The sequence below is a fragment of the Ruditapes philippinarum genome, unplaced genomic scaffold (genome assembly GCF_026571515.1).
Source record: "Ruditapes philippinarum isolate M1 unplaced genomic scaffold, ASM2657151v2 ctg4923_1_1_1_1, whole genome shotgun sequence".
Taxonomy (NCBI): domain Eukaryota; kingdom Metazoa; phylum Mollusca; class Bivalvia; order Venerida; family Veneridae; genus Ruditapes; species Ruditapes philippinarum.
In genome coordinates, this window is record NW_026856337.1 from 15,042 (window position 1) to 35,801 (window position 20,760).

The window sequence follows — 20,760 nt, forward strand, 5'->3', positions numbered from 1 at the left end:
ATTAATTTCTAAATGCAACAAAATGTTCAGATTTCGGGTTGGAAAGATGTTGAAAACGAGCGAAACACCCGTCAACACCGCTACACAAGTACGACTACAGATATAACCTTCTAACTTGAAATACTTGTTAACTATCAAAAGTTGTTAACTCTGTCAAGATGTATTGTAGAATTATGCTTTACATTTGATATTCATGTCAATAAGTAACGTAGTTTTAGCATACCAATTTCTTATTTGTATCGAGTTTAGTGGAATGAAAGTATGTAATACTTATCGTGTGAATAACCTAGGTTACCTATCTATAGATATTAGCCTGGGTTCCAGTCTGTCGATTTTTTATGTGCTTCTGTTCGGCAAATCGACTTTGATAATAGGAAAACCAGAGATGTTGTGTTAACTCTGACGATTGAATATGAAACAGCGCGTATGTTATGAATAAGCAAAAAAATATCAACGCCTGAATCCCAGGTTATATAGATATCTAAATGACCTATGTTGAAGAAGCAGATCGTTTGTGTGATAAATTGACAAGTTATTAATAGAGAAAATCGATAAGATATTTTGATATTTCGATGATAAAAGTTCAACTTTATTTCAAGTGCCATGATACATACAAACGTATTTATACTGGCGGATAAAGGAAACAGAATCTTATAGTAAATATCGTAAAATCTCAATCAAGTTATGGTTATAAAGTTTGGATATAGTTAGTTAGTTAAGGTTTGTATCATTATAATTTTTTCCATATTTATAGTAAATAATACCCGGCAAATCCATAAAATTTTATTAATTTTGTTTCATATTATTGATTTTGATTGTTGCATTAACTTTTCTATCTGTTCTACTATTTGTAATGTTTTAGTATTATTTTTTTCTGGATGTTCAAGGTATGTAACCACAGATATAAGTAGAAAAGCTCAACATTTATTTATTTATTCATCTAGTCGCCGCGCATTTTGAGTTTTATAGCTTTTTTTTATTTACCTAATAAATAACGTGTCAATGAGCCAGTCTATATTCTAGTATTCCCTTTTTACATTCTATTATTACAATACACTTCGGTCTGCACACTTTAGGCTGTTTAATTCACGCAACACTAATACAAAGTATTATTTATTTCGAAATTCGGCCATTTCATGTTTTATAAATTGAATCCGATCGTCAGAGAACATAAATTCACATAAAATCCAATTTTGGGATTATCAATTCTTTTTCGGAAAAAGAATATCGTGAAACAAATCGGAACATCCTCGGCTATTATTCATAATAACCTCGGAAACAATATGGAGTGAAAGGAGTTCTACCACGTGGTTTCATATGTAAACAGAAACAGAGAGTGTAATCGTCGACAATATAAAACAAATGTATATATTTGACATCTAAAATCAGAACAATTATGATTGAAAATATGTTTGACAATCGTTTTTGATTTAAATATGCCCACTGATGTACAATTATAAACAAATCCGACTTAATTTGCATTTAGTACATTTGGTTTATACAATTTTAGTAATTAGTATCGAAGTAATGTAGTGCTTACTTTTATATCCTTGAATTTGCTTATTTTAGGTGGACATTTACTTGATACATTGGTAAAATACTTGTAAACAACTCACAGCATTAAATTACTATTTGTTTACATATTTATTTTCTAAGCGTAGGTTAGACCGAAATAATAAGCCGGGTCTTTTTTCCACACATTATCCCGCCCTATTGGTTAAACTTTTAACAACATGTGAACAAACATTTGAAGTTAAAAACAATTATGGAAAACTGTACAGGCATTGTGACCTTGACCTCCAATTTTTTACCATTTACACTTGAATAGGTATCATTTCCTTCATGAAATGCTCACAACAAATTACTATTTTCAACGTTAGAATTTGTGTTTTGTTAAAATTATCAAAATCGATCATCAACTGTCGCCACCTCTATTTAGTTAAAAACCAACACGTTTAGGTCATTTAAAGATAGACAAAAAAGATTTAGATGAATGCTCTTTTTTAACATATATCTTATATACACATCTATACAGGCGACTGCCTAACCAGTTGTACCATATCCAAACTGTTTATATTTTATAAACCACAATACTATTACATGAAATATTAATAGAAAAGGTTAGAAAGTGTAAATGTCTTGGATGTTTTTGCAACATCATACTTTGCCGAGAAAATATTTATATCCAGGTAAAATAACTAACATATAATTTGTTTGGATATTTGTAAATTCATTATTGTAAAACTTTCATAAATTAATCCACAACAAATAATAAAATAATTGTATTTGCATTGTATTTGCATCGCTAGCAAACATATCAATTGGAAGTTTTTTGATAAATAAACAAAAATACATTTGATCTTAATAACTCAATAAAGTCTGTACAGGACCCAGAAATGATCAATAATATACGGGCAAATATTCTCCTTATAAAACATGGCTCTAAGAGCGAAGTAATGCCAAATCAACACTCAAATAACTTGGACCTAAATATGAATATACAGAAAACTATATGTTCTAGTAAAAGGATTGTTGTGGTTCAATTTATTGTCATGTAGGGCTGAAAATAACGAATCTTACGTTTAATTTCATAGAGTTATACACAACATTATTAATCAAAGACTCTATATTATTCGAGTATTAATAAATTGATGTAGAAACACGATCGAATTCGGGTACTTTTAAAATTTCCTAAATACCTAATCATCTGGATAAAAATAGAAATTGAAAGTATGTTGAATACTTGAATGCTCAATGATTTTGTGTTAAAAAAACCTGTCAGGTTTTCAAAAAACGTGTACAAACCGTTTGCCTAGTCCTGTCCGGTTAATTATACAAGCATTGTAGAAAATTAAAAGATTGAAATATTTCCTTTGAGTAGGCGTCAATTTTTCCGCGCACTCGAACTTACAGAATTGGTATATTAATTAAACAGAACGGGCCTCATTATCGAAACAAGCATGTACAGTAAAAGTTACCTCAAACGGGGTTCGTACTCTCAGTGCCTGAAAGGGCGGATGGACGCTCATTAAGCTTAGCATATATACATACACCTTCTCAATCAAGCAAGTAAAGAATAAACAAATGATTGTATTTAACCCTTGACCAATCAGATGTTGCTCACATGATCGAAAATGAAAACCGAAAACAGCTTGCTAGTAGAGGTCTTAATATTGATTAACTTATCAGAACAAGGCGAAACAATATCAACAAACATGTATGTATTGAATATTGATGTTTAATATGTTTATACATAGTGCAATAAAGTAGAAATTCAACAAACTGGCAAGAGAAAATTTTGCATAATTCATTGTTGTATAACGGTTCACTAAACTTTTATATGTGATGCCGTTGTATTGATTTCTGTGCACATCATTTGTATAAAACATTGAAATATTTCTCATAACAAGAGCCTGATAAAAATTGCTAATTATATTCAAGGGGTTAATACATTCCTAAAGGTCCATTATTCCTCCGAAATGCTTTTATTTTTAGTTCTCAAAAGCGTTGTTATTTTCATGTACTTTCATAGTATGCAAAAAGTTACTTATTGGTCAATTACCTGAACAATCCTTTTCATCTGCTGCTTTTTGGCAGTTATAGTGAATGAGTATTTTAAATAGAATCAAAATATTACTTTGGTTACATTTTGCTACCTTTATGACAAATAATTTCACATTTATCGCAACTTTCCTAAAAAACAAGTATCTAACATTCTTTAAAATCGTTAACTATAGATAAACATTATAACATTCATGCTTGCCCTTTCGAAAGAGGTTAAGATTTATTTATTTCTGAGGTATCATGTGTCTTCAGTTGACGCTTTTCACCTTTGTATAAACTTGTTACGTATTTGTTGCTCGAAATCTCCATGACTTCAATTTAGATAAAGAATCAACCAAATTCAACTAAATCTATTTAACAAAGATTTTGAATTGCATTAGCTTACGAATTAACCCTTTCGCTGCCAGAGGGTTATTGTTTTATTGTTCACCTATTTGCCAGAGGGTTTTCTAAGAAATTACTATATTATTAATAAATATAATGATTATTATTTGTTATTAGTATTATAATAATTATATATGTTTCCAAATATGTTAGTATAATAATAATTATTGTCGATGGTATAATTTTCTTTACATTTATTATTATTTTTATTATTATTATTATTATTAATTTATTATTATTACTATTATTATTATAGATACGGCTAAAGCCGTCCATATGGCAAATACGCGAATATAACAGGGACGGCTTAAGCCGTCCCTTTCTAAGTAAAGATCTCATAAAGATGTCAAAATTACGTAGGTTTTTTTTTCAATGATTACAAAAAAACGTAAGAAGAAAACAGTTGAATATTTGTTACATTAAGTCAGGTAACCTATATTTGAAAATCGTCATATCAGTAAATTTATGTTAATTTCGCTATCATACAAAATGCCGGTTTTTAAATAGCACAGCAATCAAATTTTATAAAGATGAAACCAAACAGATTTTTTAAAAATGCAACAAATAAGTTCAGGAATGGCAGTATTGCGTTGTTAATTTCTAAATGCAACAAAATGTTCAGATTTCGGGTTGGAAAGATGTTGAAAACGAGCGAAACACCCGTCAACACCGCTACACAAGTACGACTACAGATATAACCTTCTAACTTGAAATACTTGTTAACTATCAAAAGTTGTTAACTCTGTCAAGAAGTATTGTAGAATTATGCTTTACATTTGATATTCATGTCAATAAGTAACGTAGTTTTAGCATACCAATTTCTTATTTGTATCGTAACTTTGAATCGAGTTTGGTGGAATGAAAAAGTATGAAATATTTATCTTGTGAATAACCGAGTTCCGTATCCATAGATATCTACTTGATTTCAGTTAATGAATGATAAATGACCAATGTTGAAGAAGCGGGTCATTTGTGTGATAAATTGTCAATTTATAAATAAATCAGATGTATAACGAGAACATTGATAAGATATTTTGATATGTCGATGATAAAAGTTCAACTTAACAGTTCAAATGCCATGGTACATACAAACGTATTTATACTGGGGGATGAAGGAAACAGAATCTTATAGTAAATATTGTAAAATCTCAATCAAGTTATGGTTATAGAGTTTGGATATAGTTAGTTAGTTAAGGATTGTATCATTATAAATGTTTCCATATTTATAGTAAGTAATACCCGGCAAATCCATAATATTTTATTAAATTTGTTTCATATTATTGATTTTGATTGTTGCATGAACTTTTCTATCTGTTCTACTATTTGTTATGTTTTATTATTATTTTTTTCTGAATGTTCACGGATTGAAACTACAGATATAAGTAGAACAGCTCAACATTTATTTATCTTCCAGCTGCCTCGTGCATGTGGCACGATGCGGTCAGTAGACATGCATTCGCCTATTCAGCAATAAAGAAAAAAATAGTCTTGCTTTTGTTTATCTATTTTTTGTTTAAGTAAAATTACTCTTTTTTAGGTTCTCCAATAAAAATAATTTTCCTGATGTACAACAAGTGCCATATTTGAATATCATATTTATTTTTTGTTTTATATTATTTTTATTTACCTAATAAATAACGTGTCAATGAGCCAGTCTATATTCTAGTATTTCCTTTTTACAACACATTCTATTATTACAATACTCTTCGATCTGCACACTTCAGGCTGTATAATTCACGCAACACTAATACATAGAGGATATTTGTTTGTTTGTGTGTAAGATGAAATTTTATTTCATCGAGTGGGCTTTAAAAACAGTATTCTCACGAGTGGCGTAGCCACGAGTGAGAATACTGTTTTTAAAGTTCACGAGATGAAATAAAATTACATCTTACACAACAAACAAACAAATTTTCTTTTTATTTTAAGCTTAAAAACAAGTTAAAACGAAATTTCCATAATTTTAACGTTAAGATTAAAATCTGTTTCCCCCATTGAGAGCCCCATTTAGTCGGAATTTCTCATCAAAAACAAGAAGTCTTGAGCTGAAAAATAAGTCCGCCAACCAACGTTAAATGACGGGGATATTTATTCATTTTATTAAAAAATATGAATGATCGCTTGTTTTAATAATAAAAACAAACAATTCTTGTAGGAGAAAAAGTTCAGCCATCCATCCATATTTCTGTTACTTACTGCGAATTTATATTAGACCTGGCTTTGTAAAATGTAAGCGCAGCCATTTTTAAAAGTTGTGTATTTCATGGGAGGAAAATAATTGTGTAAGATTCAGAGGGATATAATTTGGATTTGTTAGTCATACACCTTTTTAAAAGAACGAAAACTTATTTGAGGATTGTAACAGACAAAAAATAAGTGTTGACAGATGTGAAAACATTCAAAAAAGGAGCTAGAAAAATGGAAAACTTGGAAGCTTGCTCAGGAACGCTGGGTTGTTTTACTTATTCTTCGAGTGATGGCTGTCATTGCTTTTCAATTTTTCATTAAGCATACGGCAGTTATTGCTCGTAGGATACTTTAATATGCCCAAATGTCATAAAGAGCAGTTTTGTATGGGGAAGGAATGTATTTTACAGACTGTGAAAATGAAACAAAAAAATTTAGAGACGAAATTTTTGGAATTTGAATGAATAGAAATTAGTTTTCTTCTTTTTATTACTTTTGATATTTAAGTTATTTATCAATTTCAGCTTTGCTTTTTCTTTAAACAGCCTGACATTGTCAGAATTGTCAGCAAAAATAAAATTGAGGTACCAAATGGGGAAAATCTTGAAAAAGTAGTTTCGTCATTGAAAAGTGTGAAATTATATTTTGATAATTTTCACTGTGAAATTATCAAATATAATTTTCACTGATAAATCAGTAATCCACTGAAAAGAATAAAATAAAAAGTATTATTTCTTTCGAAATTCGACCATTTCATGTTTTATATTGAATCCACCCGTCAGAGAACATAAATTCACATATAATCCAATTTTGGGATTATTAATTCCTTTTCGGGAAAAGGATATCATAAAACCAATCGCAACATCCACGGCTATTATTCATAATAACCTCGGAAACAATATTGAGTGAAAGGATTTCTACCACGTGGTTTCATTTGTATACAGAAACAGAGAGTGTAATCGTCGAAAATATAGATTTGACATCTAAAGGAAAATATAGTCTCGGAACAATTATGATTGAACTTATGTTTGACAATCGTTTTTAATTTAAATATGCCCACTGATGTACAGTTATAAACAAATCCGACTTGGTATTTTGTACATTTGGTATATACAACCTTAATAATTAGTATTGAAGTAATGTAGTGCTTACTTTTATATCTTTGAATTTGCTTATTTTAGGTGGACTTTTACTTGATACATTGGTAAAATACTTGTAAACAACTCACAGCATTAAATTACTGTTTGTTTACATATTTATTTTCTAAGCGTAAGTTAGACCGAAATATCGTTACCGTTCTATGTAGTCATACTATTCTGTTCGAGGTCCTTATCTGAAGACTGACTGAAAGGCGGGAACGTACCGTAAGTTGATATTGACTCGGCGTCCATTTCTATATTTGTTTTATTTTATGGATAGGTTGCGTATAAAGGCAATTATTTTGACTGTAATTTATCAAAAAATGTACTTTATACTTGGATCAGTAACAATGTTATGATTAATTCATCAAACGATCGTTAACCTAGAAAGAGTTCTATTTCGGGAAGACGTAAGATCGCAAAGCATCGGATTTGGATCAATAGCTATCGGCATGGGATTCCGAATGTCAATTTAGCTACAAATACATTGTATAGTAGTGCAGAGAACCAAAATAAGCTCCGATGAAGAGCAGGCATATTTATTACGCATAATTTTGCTGAACTTCCGGCAAAAGTTTTCAAACCATCACTTGAAGATACATGCGTTACCGTAATGCTCGCTTTGCGGGCCTCCTCTTCGAGCTCGCTATAATAAAAGGAAAATTACGTTGTAGCAGTTTTTGAGGCCATGTACAATCATAATAATAGGTATGAAAATCATGTACTGATTACAGTTATATTTATATATTAACTTAATTTAGTAGGACTTTTACACGAAACTGAGTTAACAATTAACAACTCCCAGCATTCACAATTTGTAAACTTGTTTAGTTTCTTTGCGTATTTTAGTTCTTACTTTTGCGTTTCAAGGTCCTCATCCTAATATTGACGGAGAGGGCACAAAAGTTGCGATTGAAAAACAACGTCAGGGATCATTTCTTAAGTCAGCTCAAATTCTAATATTGAATATACATGTACTCAGCAAAAATAGAAACCTGACAGTGTATATTTTATTATTAATGACGGATATGTAAAATCGAATGTTGGGCATGAAAAAGAGATGGATGCACAACATTGATATGCATTTTGTTGTTTATTTATTATGTTTAAGTTTGTAAAATTACGCTTGTTCTAATGAAATGGTCAAATTCAATGTATCAGTTTTGTGACTATAACGTTTTGACTACGTGCAGATAGGTTTAAATCATTTCATTGACAATTTTAGAATGCATGCAATTTTTTCATTTAATTCAATATCGGTTGTGGCCAGCTCTGGCTCTAAGTAGTGCGTCAACGCGTCGACGCATGGAATTGACGAAACGTTGAACAAGGTTATTTGGAAGATTGTTCTATTCCGCTATCAAGGCATTTATCAGTTGGAGGATATTCTGTTGGGCGTAATGTCGTCGGACATTTCTGTCAAGCACATCCAAGATATGATTCATATCTGGAGACATTGCTGGCCATTGCATGGTATCGACATTGGCTGCAGCTAAACGAGTGCGAGTTATCCTCGCCGTGTGAGGACGGGTGTTGTCTTGTTGAAACACAACGGGACCGTTTCTTTGCATAAACGGAATAGTCTCGTCATTCAAGACTTCGTTGATGTATCTCTAAGCGTTAAAATTCCATGTATAACAATAAGCCGGGTCTTTTGTCCACACATTATCCCGCCCCATACCATGACACTTCCACCACCGAAACGATCATGCTGTCTAACACAGACAGGTCAAACATTTCGCCCTTTCGACAGTAAATTCTTACACAGCCGTCGGTATGACTGAGATTGTAACAAGACTCGTCTGAAAACAGGGCAGTATTCCAGTCACGTCGCCACCAGTGAAGGTGCGCACGTGCCCACCTAATACGGGCCTGACGATGGCGAATAGTGAGAATACCGCCTGTATATAGGCGTCGCGCTCTAATCGGGCGTTGTAGTGCGCGCAACGGATTGCGAATGGGTTGGGCAGTTACGTTAAACGCGGGCGCGGTGAAGGTCGCCGGTCTGAACCTGTCACTTAAGTGAGTTAAATCAATTGCACGGTCGTCCCTTTAGGTAGTTGCCCTTGGCCTACTTGGCCTTGGTCGATCGTGCACGTCACTTGTAAGTCTATAGCGTCTTACAAGTTCATGAACTGTGTTGCAACTGCAGTTAAATATTCTACTCAGGTCAACAACAGATGCCCAGCCCAGCAGCATTCCTATTGCTTGATTTCTCTCTGTATCATCTTTAGGTGTGAATGACCCTAAATTGTTACTGAACACATGTATAGTGCCTTACATAACTGTCTATCTGACATCGTGAAGTATGCGCGGGATTCACGTGCAAAAACTAAAATTTTACGCTTAGCTGCATTCTACTGACAAACAAAAACATGTATAGTGTATCTATAGTACATGAATACTCACTACACATGTTTTGATTAAAATCACTAATTAGAAAATATTTATAAGAAATAAAGTGTCAGGTTTCTATTTTTGTTGAGTACAGATGGCAATATAGATAGATTTGTTGCGTCTTACATAGATATAAAATTATAACTTTACGAATAGCAATAATTACTGAATTATAAGGTTTTAAAACATTTAAACTTACATTAAATAAAAATGTAAAAATATTTTGCCGTCGGCCTAATAACCAAGAATTCTACTGTATTATTAACCCTTTTAACAGTATTGTTGTAAATCTCGTCAAATATTGTTCATAAATTACGATTTTAAACGGAAAACCCCACGGTAACACTAAAGTTCGTATACGAATTTTAACATGCAAATGAAGACTTTAATCAGTTCATGTATGTGCTACGTCACAGTGTTATAGTTGCTATACAGAACACAGCAATTTATACGAGATTTTCATGTGCATACACACTTTAACCGTTTTAGCTTCACGGTGCACTTGGCATGGCGTTCAGGAAAGAGTAATCATCTCATAAAAATATTGAATTTGTATGAAAACAACCGTTACAATGCGTAAATATACCGTTATATTAGGACTGCTACTTATAGCCATGTTTGTTGATTTAATATCGACGTACGGATGATCCGAAGGCGGAGTTTCTCATGCAAATTCCGATTTCGCCACAATGAGGTCGCAGATGTTTATGCTTATAAGACTCATTTTGGTTGCCTTGACACCATAATAAGATCTGGAGTCGATATGAAACCAAATTTACTAATGAAATGTCGCTATTTCTGTTTTTAAGAAATTCATTTAATGTAGCTTTAAAATGAGACAACTACTTATCAAGTTTCAAATTTGTTAAAACATTTATGTAAATTAAGTGTAACTTGATTATACCATAGGTCTTTCATAAAGTTACATTAAATAAATATGTAAAAATATTTTTCCGTCGGCCTAAAAATCATACATTCTACAGTTTCATTAACCTGTTTAAAAGTTTTGTTGTAAATCTCATCAAATATTATTCATAAATTAGGATTTTAAACGGGAAACCCCACGGTAACACTAAAGTTCGTATGCGAATTTTAACATGCAAATGAAGACTATAATGAGCTCGTGTATGCGCTACGTCACAGTTTTATAGTTGCTATCCGGAACACAGCAAATGTGATATTTTCTTGTGCAAACACACTTTAACCGTTTAAGCTTCACGGTGCACTGAACCTGGGGTTCAGTAAAAGTAATCATCTCATAAAAAGATTAAATTTGTATGAAAACATCCGTTACAATGCGGAAATATACCGTTAAAATAGCACAGCCACTTATAATCATGTTTGTTGATTTAATATTGATGTACGGATGATTCGAAGGCGGAGTTTCTCATGCAAACAGAAATTGTACTTCCCATTTCGCCACAATGAGGTTACCTAATTTTATGCTTATAAAACTCATTTTGGTTGTTTGGACACCAAAATAAGACCTGGAGTCGATATAAAACCCAATTTATTAATGAAATGTCGCTATTTAGTTTTTTATGAAATTTATTAAATGTAACTATTAAACGTTGTATTATACATCGGCCTCCTATATCATACAATATGATATTTTAGGACCACAGTAGAAATAACAGATTAAAGGCCCATTATGTCCCGGATTTGTTGTAAATTTCTACTTCTTATAAGAGTTTCTTTTCTTTTTGCTTTTTTTTTATTCCTTTTTGTTGTTCTGTTATGATTTCTAACAAGTTATTCATTGGCCTATTACCTGATTTTTTTTTCATTTGCATTTTTGATAATTAGTAAATTAATAGTGATTGAGTATTTTGAATGGAAGTAAAATACAACTTGTATATATTTTTCTACTTTACCCATCTGGAACAGTTATTCAGACATTATAAAACTCGCGTTTGCCCTTTCTAAATCAAGAAAAGAATGTACCTTTCTGTGTGCCTTTAACTTTAAAATTCTTAATTGGATAATATTTAAGAAAATGTAATGGTAATAAATATAGCTTTGTTTGTACATGCATACTTGTTATTTATTGTTTGTACATGCAAATTTATACATTTTTGAAGTTGAATTGTATCATAGTTTGGAGAGTGTGCGCACAGTGAGTGACCTGGAGTGCAGGTATAAGTTACCAGCATTGTATGTCGCGGATAAAGATAGAGTCTATGCTCCTTGATTTGTTTCATTTTCTTCTGGGGTTTCATATTGTGATGACAGGGAAAAGAATAACGATAGAAAAGTCATATTAAGCTGCTCGTACATTGGTTACTTTTTTCTAGGGTTTCATACTGTGACGGCAGAGAACGTGTTTTTTTTATTTTTGCATATGATAAAAAAGAGAAAGACCATCAAAACACTCGGGTTTCTTATTCCTACTATGGAGCTACACCCCCTCATATAAATCAGATATCCTCCTGATTTGATGCTCTTTCCATTACAAAAATATATTTATTTTAATCCACTACGATAGTATCAGTTTATTTTATAAGGAAATTGTAAACAAGTCAAACTTTACATTACGTTATTTTAATACTAAACATAAATCAAGCGATCACCCACTCATATATTAGTGGCTTTTTTGTTTTAACGTCACGTAGAATATTTGAGCCGCGTCACGACAAAACCAACATAATGCGTTTGCGACCAGCATAGATCAAGACCAGCCTGCGCATCCGCGCAGTCTGATCAGGATCCATGCTTTTCGCTATCAGTTTCTCTACTTGTAATAGGGTTTGTAAGCGAACAGCATGAATCCTTATAAGACTGCGCGAATGCACAGGCTGGTCTGGATCCATGCTGGTCGCAAACGCATTACGTTGGTTTTTTTGTGACGCGGCTCATTTCTCTGTTTTCAAAGCATGCATCGTTTATATACTTTAAGAAGATTTATACAGATCAAGAACCTGACTGAAACTCTTAAAAGTGCACATTTTATCAAATTGATAAGATAAGTTTGTGATGTCAATATAATATATTCAAGTTACTGAGCAAACAAAAATTTGACACGAAGTGATATTGTGACCTTGACCTTCGACATTATGACCTAGCTATTGGGCAATTTCCGTACAAAAATTCGGAAATTTGCGCTTATTCGGTTTCGGTTTTTACTTTTTATAAACTATTGATACAGTAATCAAAAAGACATATAAAAAGATATATTCTTAAAAGTTCAAAGCATGTCTAAAAGTAGATACAGAATCGACATTACTCTCTATAAAACAACGAAAGTAAGACTGCAAATAGTCCCCTTGTAGCTATATAATACTGTATCTTATTTAGATTGATGTCATTTTATAAATAACGTACTTTGTAAACTATTTACAGTCGCTGAAAAGTCTTGTACTTGTGATACAGGTAATATCGGGATGTAAGTAGTTTAACATTATTGTTCACCCGATACCCGCTTTCGGCATTTAGTCAAGCGTTAAACATATATTTCTTCATACATTCCTTCATTATTTTATTTTACAATCCCATAGGTGGAGTTAGTCACAGTCATGGCGACCTGAAGACACCATATTTGTTATGAATAACTGCCCAGTGACCTTCTAAACAAGCTATAGAAACCATGTATCTGTTTTTGAACACTTTTTAATGTATTTATGTCGAAATTATCTACATAAAAACAAATTGATTGTCTCGTCGACAAAAATATAAAGATGTAAGGCATATTGCATATAACAACGGTATATGGGTAGAAATGGCTAAATCTCGTGTTCTTTTTTTACAGTCACACAGGTGAGCAATCCAGGACTGCTTTTGCTTTTTTCATGAACTAGTATAAAGTTGTCAGTAACTCGTTTTATATATGGATTTTAATACAATTTATTTTGTTCAGTTAATAACCAGTTTAAAAATATTTCAGACATATACCTATGACATATTTGTGGATATTGTAATATAGGCTTATTTATAGAGGTATGTGTTCATAATATTTCTACCCCAACAATTAAACGAATAAATGCATCTTGTTCATTTTGAGAAAATATACCCGTTATATATTTGTTTCTTTTCATTTATAGTCACATAATAAATTGAGAAGTTAAGTGATTGAATTAAGTAGTATGATTGAAAGTATCAAATTGTGCTCGTTTTTCTCTGCATAATTATGATGCACCCAATAACATCTCCACCATTTCTACCATTTCTGCACAGATGCAAACCTTTCGCAGCTGTTCGTGTTTATTGCTCATATATACGCATAGCATTTAAAAATGTCTATTGTCTAGCCTTTCAAGCTTTATTCAAAAGCTTATCTTCTTTTCTTTCAATTTCATGCTCAATCATTAACAAAAAATCTCAAACAATGTACTTATCAATTAAAAATAAAATATAAATATCACTCTATTTTTGCCTATCGGCCAAACTGGTTAAGTCAAATGCTTTACAGATTGATTCCAATTTTTTGAACGAAAAAATATATTCGAACACCCTGACGGTGCATGGGCAATTATTTCGTTAAAAAATATTCCGTTAGAAACTTCTGACTCAATTAAGCGCTTGCATTTGAATTAGCCAATCAGAATTCGCGCACTGTATGCCAGTCATTTGTTTATCGGCTGTACAAGATATTTAATTAAATGAGAGGATTTAATCATGATTTTTCGGATGTGACAGTTTAATTATTTTATTAAAAGGTATTGATTTTTTAGTTTTGTAAATACACACAAATTGTTTAAATGCATTAGATCTAAATCGAAGTCTAATGTAAATATTGTTTGCTACACGTTTTTGCAGTGATCTGTTAAGACCTAATCGTAACATGGAAAATGAAAAATGTAAAATATCAGATTAATGAATGATAATACGAAATAGGTTACGTATAGGTCTTATAATTAGGACTACTTGTTGCCATGATTTAATCAGATATTTTATTATACGACTGTAGTCTATATATAATTGTATCATAGTTTTGGGACCTTTCTGTTGAAAAAGTGTCAGAGTTAAATCGTATACATATAGATGCACAGTGCGTTAACCGTTAACTGGAGTGCAGCACTCCAGAGCAGCCAATTGATTGGCTCATTTTTGCTGGGGTTTACAAATTATGACGGCAGAGGAAGGGAAAGCGAAAGAAATATTGTATTCAGATGCTCGTTCATTGGTTCCTTCTTTCTGGGGTTTCATATTGTGACAACAGGGAACGTGTTTTTATGTTTGACTATGATACAAAAGAGAAAGAACATCAAAACACTCGGCAATCTGATTTATACTCGGGGGGGGGGGGGGGGGGGCTACGCCCCCCCTCGTACAAATCAGAAAGCCTCGTGTTTCGATGCTTTTTCTATTACGTATACAATTAACGCCTTACAGAATAAAATGGAAGTAACAGAATCTGAAATTTCAAACTTTACTGTTGATGAAACATCCAAACAAGGGAAGGAAACCGGCCGGGGAAAGTCAACACATGGGATACCAACATTACGTCAGACATGGGGTTCGCAACTCGACTTTATTATGACGTCAGTCGGCTGTGCTGTGGGTCTAGGCAATATTTGGCGTTTTCCATATTTGTGTTATAAGAATGGGGGTGGTAAGTATATATACATGTTTTGCTTTAATCTAACCGACATAGCTCATTAAATGTAAGTAGTAATTAAAGTTAGTAAGTGTTTGAATTACTTTTGTCCAATAGAATCATAAAATGCTCAAAGAAAACAAATCAAATGTGAAATAAACACTTTTCTGCGGTAACGGCGATTTCGTGATGAGGCAGCGAAGTTACGCTGATTACCTACCTAATAAAATGTGCATTAATCACACTTTCTCAATACCTAATATTGAAAGCAATTAATTTTTATATGCATTATTGTACTTTCAAGAAAACGCCTTATGACCTCATTCTCGCCAATGATCTTGAAAAACAGACTTTTATCGATTACGATCAAGTTTACTGGTCCGTTTAATTACACCTTGCATCTTTTAGAATAGAAATTGATAGATTTAGTAAAGATTGTGTATCTATAAAATTATTTATCAAATATTATAATCTTCAACTTGATGATCAAAATTTCATATTTGCTCCAGAATCCAGTCTGAAAGCAGCAACGACTCCTCATACAATCGCTTATCATGCATGATAATCTAATATACTAACAACGATTTATATGCAAAGTTCTTGTCGGAGAATGTAATTTGATTTAACAAGGACAATGTTAAATAATATAACCTACGATAACCCTGAAATAATAATAGTATATATCGTCATGGTCATGGTGTCGTAACTTCGTGTATTTATTTTGTTATAACGAGATCGCTTTACCGCCAGTACTGGATCTCCCTTCTCAACATCGTCGTAACAAGTATTGTGTTTCAGATAAGTTTATACAAAACCTATGGTTGTATAACAATTCTGTCGTTATATTATATATTATGGTTGCGTTGTAATATATTTCATGGTTGCGTTATAATATCTTATGGTTGCGCTATAATATATTTTATGGTTCTTTTATGATATATTTTATGGTTGCGTTATAATATATTTTATGGTTGTGTTATAATATATTTTATGGTTACGTTATAATATATTTAATGTTGTGTTATAATATATTTTATGTTGTGCTATAATATATTTAATGTTGTGCTATAATATATTTTCATGGTTGCGTTATAATATATTTTATGGTTGTGTTATAACATATTTTATGGCTGTGTTATAATATATTTTATGGTTGTGTTATAATATATTTTATGGTTGTGTTATAACATATTTTATGGCTGTGTTATAATATATTTTATGGTTGTGTTTTAATTTTTTATGGTTGTGTTATAGTATATTTTATGGTTGCGTTATAATATATTGCATGGCTGTGTTATAATATATTTCATGGTTGCGTTATAATATATTTTATGGTTGTGTTATAACATATTTTATGGTTGTGTTATAGTATATTTTATGGTTGCGTTATAATATATTTTATGGCTGTGTTATAATATATTTCATGGTTGCGCTATAATATATTTCATGGTTGTGTTATAGTATATTTTATGTTTGCGTTATAATATATTTTATGGTTGCGTTATAATATATTTAATGGTTGCGTTATAATATATTTTATGGTTGAGTTATAATATATTTCATGGATGTGTTATAATATATTTTATGTTTGCGTTATAATATATTTTATGGTTGCGTTATAATATATGTCATGGCTGTGTTATAATATATTTTATGTTGTGCTATAATATATTTCATGGTTGAGTTATACTATATTTTATGGTTGTGTTATACTATATTTAATGGTAGCGTTATAATATATTTTATAGTTGCGTTATAATATATTTTATGGTTGAGTTATAATATATTTCATGGATGTGTTATAATATATTTTATGTTGTGCTATAATATATTTCATGGTTGTGTTATACTATATTTTATGGTTGTGTTATAGTATATTTTATGGTTGCGTTATAATATATTTTATGGTTGCGTTATAATATATTTTATGGTTGAGTTATAATATATTTTATGGTTGAGTTATAATATGTTATAATATATTTTATGGTTGTGTTATTATATATTTTATGATTGTGTTATAACATATTTTATGGCTGTGTTATAATATATTTTATGGTTGTGTTATACTATATTTTATGGTTGTGTTATAGTATATTTTATGGTTGTGTTATAATATATTTTATGTCTGTGTTATAATATATTTCATGGTTGCGTTATAATATATTTTATGTTTGCGTTATAATATATTTTATGGTTGCGTTATAATATATTTAATGTTGTGTTATAATATATTTTATGGTTGTGTTATAATATATTTCATGGTTGTGTTATAATATATTTTATGGTTGCGTTATAATATATTTTATGGTTGCGTTATAATATATTTAATGTTGTGTTATAATATATTTTATGGTTGTGCTATAATATATTTAATGGTTGTGTTATATATATCACTATTATTTTATGGTTGCGTTTATAATATATTTTATGGTTGCGTTATCCATAATATATTTTATGGTTGAGGCGTATATAATATATTTTTATGGTTGCGCTTTATAATATATTTCATTGGTTGTGTTATGGTATATTTTATGTTGTGCTTTTAATATATTTAATTGGTTTGTTGTTAATACCTATATTTTATGGGTTGGTTTTTGTATAAAAACATAAATTTTATGGTGTGTTTTTTTTTTTGCGTTATAAATATATTTAATGGTTGCGTTATAATATATTTAATGTTGCTGTTATAATTATATTTTATGGTTGTCTCTGCATATAATATATTAGATGGTTGTGTTATACTATATTTTATGGTTGTGTTATTATATATTTTATGGTTGCGTTATAATATATTTTATGGTTGCGTTATAATATATTTTATCGGTTATGCGTCTATAATATTTTATGGATTGCGTTATAATATATTTTATGGTTGAGTTATTAATATATTTTAGGTTGTTGAGTTATTATATGTTATAATATATTTTATGGTCTGATGTTCATTAATATTAATTTTATAGTGGTGTGTTTATAATATTATTGTTTATGGCTATGAATCATATATAAATCATTAATCTTTGAAGAGCTTGAGGACTAAAATAAAAAAAGATAAAACATACCTTTTATAAAAATGGCCAGAATAAAAAGGTATAAATACTGTGTTCTTTTGAGATTCAAGTAATATTTAAAACAATTTAAATGTTTATATACTCTTGATAGTACGTTACCGACCACATAATTTTATTTCATTTATTTCAGGGCGCAGTTTCCTGAAATTCTCCTATATAACAAATTATCATTCTCTTCTAGGTAGCAGCGACGTCCGTATCACATATATAGCGCTGAAATATCAGCCTTTGGGTCAGTATCATGACCTCTGGTGTAGTACTATATACAGCATGGAGAAGACTGAATCCCTTGATATTCAAGGTGTAAAAACATTGTATATATTTAGATTTCGGATGTAGTACAAGCCATGGAAAATAATCCCTGTATTTCAAAGTAAAAAACATTTATATATTATTTGGTGTAGTACAAGCATGGAAAATGATCCCTGTATTTCAAGGTAAAAACATTTATATATTATCTGGTGTAGTACAAGCATGGAAAATGATCCCTGTATTTCAAGGTAAAAACATTTATATATTATCTGGTGTAGTACAAGCATGGAAAATGATCCCTGTATTTCAAGGTAAAATCATTTATATTTATTTAGTGTTATTCTAACAAGCATGGTGACAAATAGATTCTCTGTGAGTATTCAAGGAGTATATAAAAAAACAGTTTATATAATTATTTGGTTTCTGCTCTATCTACTAATGCGGCATCGGAAAATAATCCCTGTATTTCAAGGTAAAAACATATTATATATTAATTTGGTATTTCTGCTAGCTACAAGCATGCGAAAATGATTCCCTGTATTTATCAAAGCGGTAACATAAACACTTTATATATAACTATCTGGTTGTTGAGTACAAGCATGGAAAATGATCCCTGTCATTTCCAAGGGTAAAAACATTTATGTAAATCATCAATATCTGGTGTAGTACAAGCAAATGAGAAATGATCCCTGTAACTCGTTTCAATGTGGTATATATAAAACATTAATATTTAATATAACTATATTCTGATGTACTTCAGTTACAAAGCATGGAAAATATCCCTGTGATTTCAATGTGGTAAAAACATTTATTATATTATCTGGTGTAGTACAAGTCATGGAAAAAGATCCTTGTATATTCAATAGTAAACATTTATGATATTATCTGTGTAGTACAAGCATGGAAGAGATGAATCCCTGATATTTCAAGGGGTCAACTTTATATATTATCTAGTTGTAGTACAAGCCATGAAAATGAATCCACCTGTATTCAAGGTAAAAACATTTATAATATTATCTGGTAGTAGTACACATGGTGAAGGAAAGATCCCTAGTAGATTATCAATGTAATAAAACATTTATTATAATTAATCTGAGTGTAGTACAAGAAATGGGAATTAATGATCCCTGTATTTTCAAGGTTAAAAAAAACAGTTTACTAATATTATCTGGTTGTTAGTACAAGCATGGAAAAATGATCCCTGTATTATTCAAAAATAGGTGTAATAATCTATTTATATGCTACATACTTGGTGTGTATCACCTAGCATGGGAAATGATATCCTGTATTTTCAAGGTAACACAGTGTTTTATATATTAAACTGTATAAGTACAAATCATATTGAGAATTAATAATGAATCCTACTTACTGAATATATACAAAATCATATATATTATAACAACGTGTATTGGATTTTCCCTTTAATATCATATAATTAATCTCGGGTGTGATAATGTACTAAGCATGTCCAATATTTAAAATTGAGAGCTATATATGATCCTTGAATTATAATTCTCAGGGAGTTATAAAAGAAAACACTAAGCATTTTATATATGATTTAAACAAATGCGATACGTAGCTTCTGCTAGTAATCACACACGACACGAGAACCAATGGAAATACAAAGATCCTCTAACACCTATTTGCAATAAGTGTAAACTAATTTTTGTTTATTTCTCATTTAATTCTATCTATGTGGAAAGGTTAGTACAAGCTACTGAAATATTTAACACGCCGAGTAATATTACGAGACGTTGATAAACAATTATGGACTTTAACAAATATTTGAATCGTATGTATAGTTACAAGGCATGGGAAAATTATTCCCCCTTGATATATATGCTTCATAAGGTTAATATATCAGTTAGATATTTTAACTGCGATTTTAATCTGAGGTACATTAGCATGCGTGTGATATATAATTGATCCCTGTATATTTCTATCAGAGGTATCATATATGATGATCATCAATTTGTGACTTCCTACTTCTATAATGAATAATGGATAAAACAAATGGGTATGAGAGAGGTATAACCTAACACCCTCAGAGATTCAACGCCTTTCTACCACCAATAATAGTATGCCATACTGCACAGGACAATGATGATCTGCAAGATGCAAGTGTTTTGTAGTTGTCGTAATAAAAAAGCATACCAACGTCACAACCCAATTTGCACAACGCGAAAGTGTCATCGTGACAAACGCGACGGTGCACCACCGACAATATTGATGCCTA

The 20,760-nt window shown here is 30.8% G+C and overlaps 1 protein-coding gene across 1 annotated transcript in view; it reads left to right on the top strand.

Moving 5' to 3' along the window:
- The first annotated feature begins 229 nt into the window (after positions 1-229).
- Positions 230-20,760, top strand: part of LOC132746243 (sodium- and chloride-dependent creatine transporter 1-like) — a 34,233-nt gene continuing 13,702 nt past the window's right edge. The window contains exons 1-3 of the mRNA XM_060735327.1: positions 230-720; positions 15,000-15,219; positions 18,677-18,835. Of these exons, the coding sequence (XP_060591310.1) occupies positions 15,006-15,219; positions 18,677-18,835 (373 nt within the window). The 5' untranslated portion in view covers positions 230-720; positions 15,000-15,005. The remainder of the gene's footprint in view (positions 721-14,999; positions 15,220-18,676; positions 18,836-20,760) is intronic.